At 35.8% G+C, this 13,511-nt stretch overlaps 3 protein-coding genes across 5 annotated transcripts in view; 1 reads left to right on the top strand and 2 right to left on the bottom strand.

The window, feature by feature from the left end:
• Nucleotides 1-3,646, bottom strand: part of Ccdc85 (coiled-coil domain-containing protein 85) — a 34,000-nt gene extending 30,354 nt beyond the window's left edge. The window contains exon 1 of one of the 2 annotated variants that reach the window (XM_089232112.1): nt 3,428-3,646. The gene's annotated coding sequence lies outside the window, so the exon portion shown is untranslated. The other variant, XM_089232113.1, reaches the window with a different exon arrangement.
• Nucleotides 3,647-5,324: 1,678 nt separating this feature from the next.
• On the top strand, nt 5,325-9,528 carry LOC149085725 (uncharacterized). Of its 2 annotated transcripts, none has more exons than XM_089232118.1 (2): nt 5,325-5,568; nt 8,814-9,528. In XM_089232118.1, the coding sequence occupies exon 2, from the start codon at nt 8,819-8,821 to the stop codon at nt 9,431-9,433; it is 615 nt and encodes a 204-aa protein (XP_089088244.1). In that variant the 5' UTR covers nt 5,325-5,568; nt 8,814-8,818; the 3' UTR covers nt 9,434-9,528. The 2 variants fall into 2 exon arrangements, with proteins under 2 accessions (XP_089088244.1, XP_089088245.1); XM_089232119.1 differs by having other exon boundaries at nt 5,559-5,664.
• Nucleotides 7,353-13,511, bottom strand: part of IleRS-m (Isoleucyl-tRNA synthetase, mitochondrial) — an 81,256-nt gene continuing 75,097 nt past the window's right edge. Inside the window, exon 24 of the mRNA XM_089232115.1 lies at nt 7,353-7,637. The gene's annotated coding sequence lies outside the window, so the exon portion shown is untranslated. The remainder of the gene's footprint in view (nt 7,638-13,511) is intronic.

The raw sequence follows: 13,511 nt of genomic DNA on the forward strand, positions 1-13,511 counted from the left end.
ATGCAGTTGTATACAGTCAAACCTCGTTAGTGCGTCACCCGGTTAACACGTCACTCCGCTTACCGGGTCACTTTACGGAAGTCCCAATTGTCCTCGGGTAGGAATTGGCACAGCCATGGCTTACTCTGTTTAACGAGTCACTCCGCTTACTAAGTCATATTTTTGCTCTCCCAAGAGTGACTCATTAACGAGGTTTGACTGTATATGTTGTGAATCTAACGTAAAGTTTGTTTTTGGGTAATGCTTATTATGTGTAGTGCTGCCATCTGCCATCAAGTTTTCTAACTATGGCTGAAGTGTAATGATTGAATAATTGTACGTTGGAGGCCTGCTGCTCTCTGTGGCGCGACTTTTTAACAATTTGCTCTTCAAAGTTGGGAATCACAGAAAACAGACTTCAACTGACCACCACTGCGGCGACGGTAGGGTTTGAACCCAATGATGATTGCTGGGGGCATGATGATGTCAATTCATATATACGCATATACATTAGATCAGTTGGCTTCACCTTTGATGCTGGGTATACTAGTATCTCCTCCTGTGAGCATAAACTTGAATGTTTTTAATGCACATGTTCTTCCAGTGCAAGACTCTTAGCACCTAACAGAACTGTGGTCTGGATATCCTACATAATCACATTCATTAACAGAAATGAGATTACCCATAGGTTTCCACATAAAATCATTCAATTTGTTCCAGGTAAGTCCCAAAATTTGAAGTCGAGTTTCTTGAAACATTAAGAAACACTGCAAAAAATACAAGAACTGGCCAAATGCTGAAATAAACAGCTTCACAATTGAATGAAGGAGAATTTCAAAGCAGATTAAATAATGAATACATACTTTTATCTTGTGCTAATGGTAGGGTTGCCAGACATCTTCCTTTTTTGATGTCATTTCAAGCATCCTCCTACATTTCAGAAAACTTGCCTTTTTATTCTCTTTTTCAGGTTTCGGAATTAGGCCTATTTTTTTTTTTTTTTCTCAAAGAAATTTTTTTTTCACTCTGAAACACTTTTATCTCTTGTTTTTACACACATTTTGACCAATCTCTGTCAAAACTCCCAGAATACAAGAACCCAAGTTGCCTCCAAGCAGGGCAGGTGCTACAGAGATGCCATTCACGCGCTACCTGGGATTTCAGAAAAACATGCATAAAAATTTGGTTCATGCGTCCGGGACGTGTTCCCTCCTAGTTACAAGAAGAAAAAGGAAAAAAACTCAAACTTTCCCCCCCCCTCTTTCTTTCTTTTTCCCTTCTTTCCACAGTTCATAAAGATCACGCGACCTTGAAAAAGTGATTATACTACTTTGTATACTGTACTGTATTGATCCACAAAGCTGGGATGGAAGAGATCTCGGCAACAGGATAAGTCTAGTGGCAAAGTTCTGACGTTCATTGCACCAGAAATTACTGTACTTTTTTTTTTAGCTATTTGCCAGCATTCAATTGGATTTTGAAGGGGCAGAAGCAGGCTCATCATTTGCGGGGGGGGTGCACCATTGCCCCCCCGGCTTTTGAAAATAAACTCAAATGGTATACGGGTCATTCTGTGTCAAGTCAACACAGTGATTTTACTCCCCTTCTCAGATTTTGATGAAACTTGGCACAGAGGTAGCGTACATGTAGATAAAGAAAACTACCCAATTTCATTAAAATATGTCAACCCATTTTGAAAATATGGCGATGTGAAGTTGTCAAAATTCACTAAAAAACACCCCACGGCCATAATTTCAAATTGCTGTAGCAACTCCCCTAATTAAGCTAAAATGATGGGACAGGTGTCATTTTGCAGCATTTTTTATGGGCTTCCCTATGATATACAACATAATATGGGTTTGAGATAAAATGTTTTTTTTTAATTAAAATTAAAATTTTGAATTTATGAAAAAGCGCATCTTCAAAATTTTTCAAAAAATTATATTCAACACTTCACATTGTTGTTAACTAATTCCCTAAGTATGAAAGTGGGACTGTCATGGGTTTACTACTTTATAAAATTTCAAAAATACATATTTCACTAAAAAAATTGACATTTTTGTAAAATTTATAGATTTAAGTGGAAATATACATAACTTACACATAAATAAATCTTTAGTCTTTATTCTTAATATATCTATGTACACATTGAAATTTACTCTTAACACATACATTCAAATGTCACTTGCCAAACCTGATACAAACAGTATATTTTTTAAGATTTACACTGTCTTTTTGAACGCTTCATTTGTTTTTACAGTATCATCCCCAGGAATTTGATATATTCTTCCTGTTGGTGTTACTGGGTTTACTTTACAAAGAACATCATTTACAGATACCCATAGAATATCAGGTTTTGTAGGAATTGAAAAATTGTGGGCTGATTGCAATATTGAACGTGGATTGGATTTGAATGAGGCAAACATTCAAGAACTAATGGAAGAACATGTCAGAGCTGACCACAGATGAACTAATGAATCTTCCTTGCGTGCATCAACACAGGAGCTTATGGCACAATCCTGTTTGAGGAAGACAAAGAAAGAATTTAGGAGAAATCTCCTTTTATCAACGCTCTGAAAAGCCAATGATGTTTTTTCCATTGTGATGAATAAAATTGAATTGAATCCCTTGGTTCAAATGAGATTATAAAAATGTACAAAATGTGAGAGAAGCCGAACAAAATTTTTTAGAAAAGAACCACCTAAATTTAACTGTAGGAGTGTGAGAGATGAATCTATCCAACAACAATGCAATTTCAAATTTACATGATATCCTCAAAAACAAGATATCTCATATAAATAAAAGCATCTCATTGCATTGGTTCCTTTTTTGAAGCCACACAAAAAAAAGGTATCAGTGAGCCCATAAATCATCTTAAACAACTGTCCTCTTCTCTTTCTCTCGTCAATTACTGTAGGTAAATTTGTATAATTACATTATATGGTGTTATTGTATAATACTATTATTGTGTTGTGTTATTTTTGAAATGCTGTTATCATTTTTATGTAAATGAATAATTTTATAACAAATCATCCAAGTTTACATTATTTCTTATGGGGCAAGTTTGATTTGATATAAAAGCATGCGTGTATGTGTTCACCACTTAGGCTCCAAAACCAAAGTTACACTCTACTCTCTATGATTTGTTTGTGATAGATACAATTTTGAATTGAAAATATTGTACTTTGACACAATTCATCAGAAATGACTTGATTAATTTTTTAACAATATGCATTTTATCAAAAACATCCCTCAAATAAAGGCGTTAAGATGAATTTCGAAGAGCAGACAAACATTTTCACAGACTTAAAATTGTAGAAAACTGCACAAAACAAATGCGATTTATCAGATAATTTTCAATTAAGATTGTTACAACATACAGTGCATAGTGACATGTCATTCAAGATTGCAAACAAACGTGACTAACATTAACATCACATTTCCCTACCAATTGTATTATGATGACTTCCCAACTCCAACTACAGCATACAAATCAGAGAAGAGGAGGAAAAAGGAGGGATAACCTAATGGACAGACACTCGTCGCATTACACGGCAACACGCGATCATTCAAAAAATCCAATAACAAAAATAAAAAAAAGGTCAATGTCTACACACACATGGAAACACACACAACACCAACAGGTTGTAGTAAAATCGGGGATTGACAGATAGAAGCAGCCAATAGCGTCTCGAGACAGCCATACTGATCGCTCTATCCTTCTCTACCGAGTTCGCAGGGAAAAAAATCTTCCGCGCGCGCGATTCGTTCTCCAATACCTCCTGTTGTTGATTAAAATTCGACAATGAAGGGGCAGTCAACCCTCGATTTACGAACTCAATTCATTCCCGAAGTCCATTCGTAAACAGAATTTTACGCAAACCGAAATAATTTTTCCCGTAGGAATCAATGTAATACGAATTAATCCGTTCCGTTAAACAACACCTTCTATAGCTAAAGATGGCGCTGCCTAAAGTCGATCTGTCGCAAATTACTCAATTTGCAAGTCAAATGCAAAAACTTTCGCGTCAATCGGTTAATTTGTTCTTTTAAAATAAAAGAAAGAAGTCATGTACATATAAATGTATGAACAAGGAAAAAACACTTTTAATAAGAAAGCGATTTTTTCAGATGGCAGTTTTTGAGTTCATCTACTGCACCGAAAGTTCTGGAAGTTTATAGAAATATTTATTCGACATGTGTTAGTAAAATGAACCTCGAACTTGGATATCTAACTATTCGTTAGTTTCATTAATTTTTAAAGTTTGAAAAAATATATATTAATTTAAAAATATGAATTCAACATTTTTTTTAAATACTTCCCACTGATAAATTGCTTTTCCTATTATAAAAAAAAAAATCAGAGATTCATTTTATACTAACACAATGTTGGGTGAACATTTCTGCAAAATTTCAGAATTTTTCAAAGCTGCATTAAGAAGAGCGGCTTTGGAATTTTTAGAGTAGTAGTTTTATGATGTTTTTTTTATCTTAAGGATGAACTCCAAATTTGGAGTTTGTCAGATTGCAGTTTAAACTGCAATCTGAAAAAATCGAGTTTGAATTGTTTTTCTTTGTATACATTTGCACCATTGAGAAGAAATTTTCTCCTCTAAGGGCGATATTCACCGACATGGTTTAAGCTAAGACGCCTTCATATACGTATTAAGTAGTTCTAGTTTAAGCTATAGCCACAATTTTTTGATGAGAGATCGACACGGATTGGTTAAATTCAGGGTTTTAACCAATCGATGTTGATCTCTTATCCAAAAATTGTAACTACAGGTTTAAACCATGTCGGTGAATACGACCCTAAGATTTACACCAGGCCTGTTTCCAGAAATTTCGTTCGGGGGGGGGGGGCAAAGCAAAGTGATAGAACAATAGATTTGGCCTTCTTTTTCGGTCATTTTCTCATATTTCAGGTGGGGTGGCGAGCCCCATGGCCCCCACAAGGCTCCAGCCCTGGGGCCCGGGAGGATTTTGATCATTTTTTTTTGTTTTTTTCAAGCTATAAATTCATCATAAAGGGGGCCCCGTGAAAGTCTGGTCGGGGGGCCCGTAAAACATCCCAGCCAAGGGGCCCTGCTTCAGGATGTGGGGGCCATGGGGAGCCCCTCGCTTCATCCTTGATTTACACAATAATTAATTCATTCTTTTATTTTAAGAAAACAAATTAATCGATTTACACGAAATTTTTTTGCACTCATTCGCAATCAAATGAAACGTGGTTATTTTTTAAAGCCAATTTTTGAAAAACTGACTCCGGGGACTGCGAGGCAAAAAAAAATGGTGAAAGAATCCGTGAGTGCCACTGAGTGCAGACAAAGCCCCCCCCCCCCAGTGAAAAATATGCGATTTATTACAATTTTTTCCCCAAAATTAAAAAAATAAGACAAAACAAATTTTTTATCACCCACAGTAATAAAAAAAAAATTGTCAATAATTTCATCTGGATACCTACTTTTAGATGAGAGAGAATGAATGTCAAGGCCGTCTAAAGATCAGAGAATTTTTTTTACGACTTATACATATTTTATCACGTTTTATCGGCATTCAAATCTTAACAACGAAAAAGTGCGTTTCAGGGTAAGTGTTTTTTTTGCTGCAAAACGGAATTGTATTTGAAAATTAACGCTTCTTCTCTTTTTTAACATTTTTATCCGAAAAATTGTGACTGAAAAGGTAAATGGAAACATCTTATTATCGGTCGCAACAGGTCTATGTGAAAAAAGAAAAACAAAATTTAATGATTACTAATTTTGAATAATAATAATAAAAGGGGAGTTGATTGGAGAGAGGGAGTGCACATGCAAGCTTTTCCAGGGAGATAATTTAATAACCTGTAAAAAGTACCATATTAAATATATACAGGGTGTCCACAAAGGATTGCAGCGGTTTTCATGATTTTATTGTTGGCAGTAGAGTCTAGAATGTTCAAGGTTCAGGTTAATTCAAGGATAGAGCTGCCAATTTTTGAATTTTATTTCCCCAAGAACCCACTTTTTTTCTCCAGAACACAATATGATCATTTTGTCATTAATATGCTTTTAGAATTGAGTACTAAAACTGATTGTAAAATCAAATAATTGAGTCATATGATCAAATTTAATCACATTTTGAATCGGTGATATATATATATATCACCGGGAATATAATATATATATATATATAATATATATAATATCTTATATCTCAGGGAAATTGCACAGTGCAAGCAAAACTTAGTAGTATCTATGGATAGGTTTTCAGACAAAAGGAATGGTACCTCATTCATGTGAATACCATCTTTGAGATTGAGTGCAAAGATGAGTTTTGCAGTATTATCATGAAAACAGATCATATTTTAAATGCTTGATATTTAAGACAAATACATGCAGTTAAAATTTGCAATCAATGAATATAGACCTTGTTAAGGCAAAAAACCCACAGTATGTAATTCATGTGAATGCACCTGAGTTAAGGTACCAGATTTGTTATGCTACATCATGATCCGAGGCACACGAAAAGGGGCGGGGGATCCTGAAGCCGCCCAAAAATTGCTTCAGTGAAAAACTTGAAATATAGAAAGAAAATAGCATTTAATGCAAAATTAACCAATTTCTGTTAATTTAAATGCTTTTTGAAGGGTGGCAACTCAAAATTTCTTGGAATGAGAATTTTTGTGCTCCTTCCAAAGGTTGATCCAGCATATGTTCCTGATCATGATGGTCCATCAAAATACATATTTAAAAAAAAAAGACATATTCATGCCTCTACGTGTTATGCCTAAGGTCTAAGGATACTCGAGCTCCCCCCCCCCCTCCTCCCTTCAAATAAATTTTCAGAAGGAGCACAGCACCCTCCCCCAATAATTCATTCATATAAAATATAAAACACCCTTTTCCCTGTGTATACTCTTGAGAAGATGGCTGATAATTGGTGTAGGCCTCCCTAATGTGCCTGTGTCTACGACACAGTATACCTCTGTCATATACCAGGGCTTGACAAATCCCCAGCACTAGGTTGTTATGGCGACTAAAACATTTATATTGGCACCTAAAATTTCCTATGTGGCATTAGGAAATTAAAGTTTGAGAACAACAGAAGTGGTTTGAAATTTATGTCAGTCTGTCTACCAACATAAATGAGTTCAAGTCTTACAAGAGTAAAAAAAATTGGACCGTGGTTATTAAAAATAAATATGCTTGGCTCCTAAGAAATTCAGCTGGCGCCCAAGTTTTTTTACAATTTGTCAAGCCCTGCCATATGTAATCATTACTTGCATCATAAAAAACATTTACAAGTTGTCAGATAGCGTGCAGTACCACAATCTTGTTTATTTCTTATCTCTCCAATGATATTCCAGCACACAAAATCAATGGCAAGACCTCTAAACATGACTTTTTTTTAATTCTTACCAAAAACACAACAGAAAAGCGGACAAACAGAATTTAACTTGTAAATACCCACAGTGCACAGTAGAACACACAAATCATGCGTTTCCAATCAGAGTGATCAGTTGATTTACATTCACATTGAAATGCTTAATTTTCTGATGGGTAAGAATGCTCACATATCATAACATCTATATCAAAATCAAAGGATATTAAGAGTGGGTACCATTACTAAACACATCTTCTTAGTCTTTCAAAATGTCTTCATCCTAATCGCAGAACCTGAATAAGAAAAAAAAAATTATCAGACTTAAAAAAACCACATCTTTTGCAATTACGGAGTCGATTAACATGTCCTAATTAGTCAAACTCAGTCATAACTACTAGGGTTGGTCATTTTGAGATAAGGCCATAGCTGGTGGGGGAATGAGGGGGTTCCCCCAGATTCTTCCTCCTACATTACTTACTGATTCTGTGATATACATATGGTAGTTTGTTAACTGAAGAATTTCACTGAAAGGAACAACTATTTTTTTAAAAATAATATTAACTGCATCAATTGGTATTCCGATTATATTAAATGTTATTTGATTATTTAGTTTGAAAATCTTGATTATGTAGTGCATATCGAAATACCAATTTGTGAAAAATCCCTTATCATCAAGGTACTTTCAGCCAGTAACTTAAATTACAGCTCCTGATATCACATACATCTTTCTAAACTTTCACGACATCCAACTGGAATTTTTATATAAGTTCCATTTTATATCTGGTAACCAAATTATGAAAAATTTAAATATATATATTTCCTGCATATGCAAAATTAAAAGTTATTTACTAAAAATATTTATATCCCATCAAATAAGAAATTATCAAGTTCTTAAATTTCTACACATCGTGTCTCATGTATAGTCCCAGATTTCTGTGAATTTCATAAAAATTTGATGTAAACTCTGCTTGTTATAAACAAAAAACATACGATGAAAATTGGAATTTTTAGAGAAAACATCTAATTTCTTTGTGAATATATGTGCTATTCTCACCAAAATGCACACAAGTATTACACAAAGTTGGTACAATATTTTGTGAACGTTACAAATCATTTGCAGTTTTTTATCATACAGGGGTGATCAAAAACCTTTTTTCTTATTTAATATTTTGTCAGTCCTCTAAATACACTCGTGACTAAATTTTCGCTGGAGATTGTAAGTGCAAACAGGGTTTATGTGACTGTTCCCTGTATTTCTCTAGAAATTCAACTTGAAACTCCAAAAAGGACAGACCTTTGGCAATATAATGTACTTAATTTGTATTCAGTGTCTAAACCGAATAATCAAGGTTCTACTTCATATTCATATGAAACAATGCTTTGTTTCAATACCAGAAGCTTTTCAGCAGTATTCATTGTACGTTATCATGTATCAAGATTTGTTTTTCATTTCTTCATTTCATTTTCAGGAATAATGGCATATGTTGTTTCCAGACGACCTGGGCAGAAGCGCAATCTGCCGTACCTTCCCATGGAGCTTGAGATCCAAAGTACAAAGCAGAAGGTAGTTTTCGATTGGTTTAAGGATTCTGAATTTGATGCAGTGTATTCCATGATGAAACATGCTGTGGACGAAGGCCAAACATATCCCCAGTCGGAGATGGAAGAAACCCACTTCAAGGACTACTACCTCTCACACGATGCTTTTGTACTACGAAGTGATGATGGCAAGGATGTTCTTGGATCATTTTATGTGAAGCCAAACTTCCCTGGTAGATCTTCTCACATCTGTAATGCTGGATTTTTAGTCAACGTTAAGTACAGGAAACAAGGCATAGGTGAGTTACTCTTCAAAAAATACCTTCGTGTAGCAAAGGATCTGGGTTACGAAGGAAGTTTTTTCAACCTGGTATATGCATCCAACACTGGGTCACTCAAGATTTGCCGACGGCTTGGTTTCACGGAAGTTGGAATCGTGCCAAATGCTGGAAAATTAAAAGGGATCGGCACTGTTGATGCTGTGCAATTTTATTACGACTTAACTACTTTGAATGAGAGGGGAGAGCCCGCTTGGGGCTGGCCTTCATAAATCATACTTAGCGAGAGAAGTACATATATAAATATACCTACATATTTTTTCAGGCAAAACTTTGCAATATACAATAAAACAACTTTTATACTTTATTTCATGGTTGTCAGTTTTTGTTACTTTACTAGTTATATTTCCATCATGTACCTTAGGCTAACAGCATCATGTTGGCCCCTCAGGCAAAATTATGTTCTACCTGGCTAGAAGTACCTGCATATCAATATTGACATATTTATTCTAGGGAATAATAGTTTCCCCCCCCCCTCCGTACATGGCCCAGGGCCATGTGTTAAGACAGCCTGTGCATGTACCATAAAAATTCATCGTGAGGATACTTGGACTTAAAATTTTATATACTCAAAGGTAGTGTTCTTCAACCACCGATCTGCAGAAACATTTTGCCCAATTCATCTAGCTCAGTGGTTCACCTTTTTTTAGGCCATTTCCCCCTGCCAGGACCATAACTAGAATTTTTGTCATTAGGGTTACCGCTCCCCCCAGTGAAAATTCATAGTTCCATGACCGTTTTTTTCTGTTATGTAAAAACTTCTTTGCTTTATATATTTTATCCTTAAATTTTCCAATCCTGCCCCACTTCCATTTCTTAAAATTCTTGTTAATGAAAAAGTAGTCCTATTCACATTTGTGTGAGGCAACCAAAAAGTTATTCTTAATTAAAACCAGCAGTTCCTAACCACCATGGGGGGGGGGGGGGCATGATAATGTTGATTCATATATACACATTAGATCAGACGACTCTAACTTTGACGCTGCCCCCCCCCCCATATCTCAGAACATGCTAACCACGGGTCCTTGGAGAGACTCCAGGAGCTCTATGAGCCTGGATGAAATAACAATTGCTTTTATATTGCTACATACCGAATATTATATTGTAAAGGGATTTATGGTTTAGATATTTCTTCTTTTTATTGACACAGCGGGTCCGTGCACTTCATTTAATTGGCACAAATTGCCCAAACACGAAACGTTAAGCACTCTTGGTTAAACCACTTCCAAAGAAAACACTGAGGGAAAAATTAAAAGAAAGAAGTCATCAAAAGCAATTGTTTAAAAGTGTAAATTTGAACTGATATAAATATGGTATGGATTTTGCAAAGTTCCAAGTCCTAACAAAAAAAACTCAAATTGCCCCCTTCTGGGGACATGGGCCCCACATTGGGAATCATCGCTCTAGCTGCTACAATAATTTTAGATTTAATACATAAAATACTGCCTCAACATTGCTTTTTATTTGTCTTGGCTGTTGTAAAGTCTACCAATTATTTGTTACATTTCTGCTAGTCAGTGAAATTATTATAAAATTGTTCAACTAACTTATTTTCACCGGTACCCAGATGTGAAAAGGTTGAAGAACACTGCTATAAGGAAAGAAAAATATTTGTTACCACTATAGAGTAGCACACTAGCCCGGATTGTAAGGGGGCGGTGGTTTGATTCCCTGCAGAGGCAGAAGAATTTGCTTACAAAAATTCAACTCTGTAAAAGCCAGTTGTCTAAACCCTTCATAAGTGAAGATAGGCTTGAAGGTCTGGGGGAACATGATGATGTCAATATGTAAGTGTAATAAATCTGGTTATTATGCGATTATTTTGGTAAGTTTGATAAATTTGTGAACTTTTGTCACTCTACATCAGTTATTATGTATAATTCCCCATCTCGTATTGTACGTATATTGGTAAGTATGATAAATCGTCAATGAAATGACTAAATTTTATTGGACAGCGCTTCTCAAAATTTTATTACCCACGGCTCCTTTGTGCTTGTCAAAGTTCATCCGCAGCTCCGCAGAACAGTCTAGTATAGTGGTTCTTAACCAGTGCTCCGTGTGCATCTCGCACGGCTCTGCTGCCGCTCGAGGAAAATGAGTTAGTTAATTTGATGAATAAAAATAAAACCTGCAGGGGGCTTCGCCATAGAAATTATATACAAAATGGGCTCCTCGAGTCAGAATGAGTTCAGAACAGCTTGGTCTCTCTACTAGATATCCTGCATCTACATAACCTCTTCACTTCACATATGTGGACCCACAGGTTTTAAATGGTTTTTATGATTCATTTTCAAGATCTGAGGTACACAAATGTGTACCTAACTCAAATGGTCCTAGTGAAGATATTAACAGAAATTAATAAATCAAATTTTTAAAAAACGAAATTTCTTTTTGAAGGACATTTTGACATTCAATAAACACAAATCAATCAAAAAAAATATCTTTAAGCCTGAGCCACGTTTGGCTCAGGAGTGAAGAGAATAAAAGAACTACTTTTCAAAGCACTGAGAACAAGAACACATCAATATCGCCAGCACGACGCAACACACACTTTGAGAACCACTGTGGTTGGTGGGTAATGTGTATTTGCACATACTGATGAATGTGAATAAAGCCAACTTTACAAGACTTATAAAAATTCAAATTTTCTAACTTCTTCACACTTATTTTGAATTTTTATGGCAAAATAGGTGGAGTATAGGCATCATTGATACGTTTTTAAATTAATCGCCTGCGTTTACACACCCCCATGCTATTTTTTTTCCAAACATTTCTACGTTTTTTGAATTCAAATATCTCAAGGAATATTGCACTTGGAAAAGTGAAATTTTTTTTTTACTTCAGGAGAGACAGGGTAACAACTTTCTCACTAGTTTTCTATTTCAATAACTATACAACCCCTTGCAACATGAACGATGCATCTGAATTCTACACGTCATTTTGATACTTTTTCTAATTGGAAGTATGCTTCTAGGATCAACGGTCTGCCAGTAAAATGCGGAGCGTGCTGGTAGCTATGCACCCGGTAGATTGTGTCACCCGCACGAATCTTTGATGTTGGGGGGGGGGGGACACACAATAAACCCCTTCCCCCCCAGTGCCGTCTTAAGGCATGGGCCGGCCCGGGGGACTCAAGAGAAAAGGGGGCCCTCACAAAAGTGGGATCTGGTTGAGATTTTCGAAAATTTGCCTGGTAGGACCTCAGAAAAATCATTTCACCCGGGGGCCCATGATGCTCTTAAGACGGCCCTGCATATAGGAGGAATCTGTAATTCTGGGATTTCATAAATAATGGATCCACACTGATAATTTGTGCTTAACGATCACGTATACATTTATCGCTAATAACAATCATTTTCATAATGATACGATGGTCATAAAAAAATTACGGTTTCATCATCGAGGTGTATGGATAACTTCTCACTTCATCTCATTAACGGTGATATTTTCTTTCGAAAGTATCGAAATTAGCTTCTGCGGATTGTAGGCATGCATTTTTATTCAGTGTCTGAATAAATGTACCCCCATTGGTATTTGCGGTCTCTCCCCATCATGTCTCTTCACCGCTGAGGAGCTGATTTTCGTATCGGAATAAAATATAAATTGTACGTGTTAAATAAACGTTTTAAAAGTTCCTGAAAGTGAAAAAAAATTGAAAGAAAAATACTGACGAAGCACTTCATTGCTGCGGTTCTCCGTTATTACGGTATCAATGAATCTACAATCACACATTATCAAAAGAAAAAGAACTTGAAATTCTATCGGCCATTGCTGAAGCTACGCCTGCTACCATATCATGTCTCATTTGGAAAGTGCTGCATTTAGATGCCTAAGAAACATAACGTGATTGTGTTATTCACGGATTTTCTGTATTCGTGGTGACCCCCCTCCACTTCCGGAACGTAAACCCCGCGAATACCGAGGGACGACTGAATTAAAAAAAAACCACAGGCGTACGTATATCAGTATATTTTGGGCGGAGGGGGTTAAAGTCAAAGTGGTGTATTAGTCTTGGAATTTTCGAAAATGTTACTCAAGTCCAGAAATGTAATCTAGAAGTGCTAAACTATTGAAAGAAAAAAATGAGCTAAAGTCTCAGCTTCAAAATAGTTCACCTCTAGATTGTGAAATAAAATTTTATTTGGCTCTATGAGGACACAATTCTAGAAAAAATCTTTTCCCCAAAATGAGGATTACCCCCCCCCCCCCTTATAAACAATATTAGTATGAATTAAACTTACAAATAAAGAGTAAGCAAGCTCTATAACGGAATTCAGTAGATTGGCCCCC

The sequence above is a fragment of the Pholcus phalangioides genome, unplaced genomic scaffold, assembly GCF_987345545.1.
Source record: "Pholcus phalangioides strain wild (caught in Gottingen) unplaced genomic scaffold, Ppha-v1.0 ptg000005l_1, whole genome shotgun sequence".
Classification (NCBI taxonomy): domain Eukaryota; kingdom Metazoa; phylum Arthropoda; class Arachnida; order Araneae; family Pholcidae; genus Pholcus; species Pholcus phalangioides.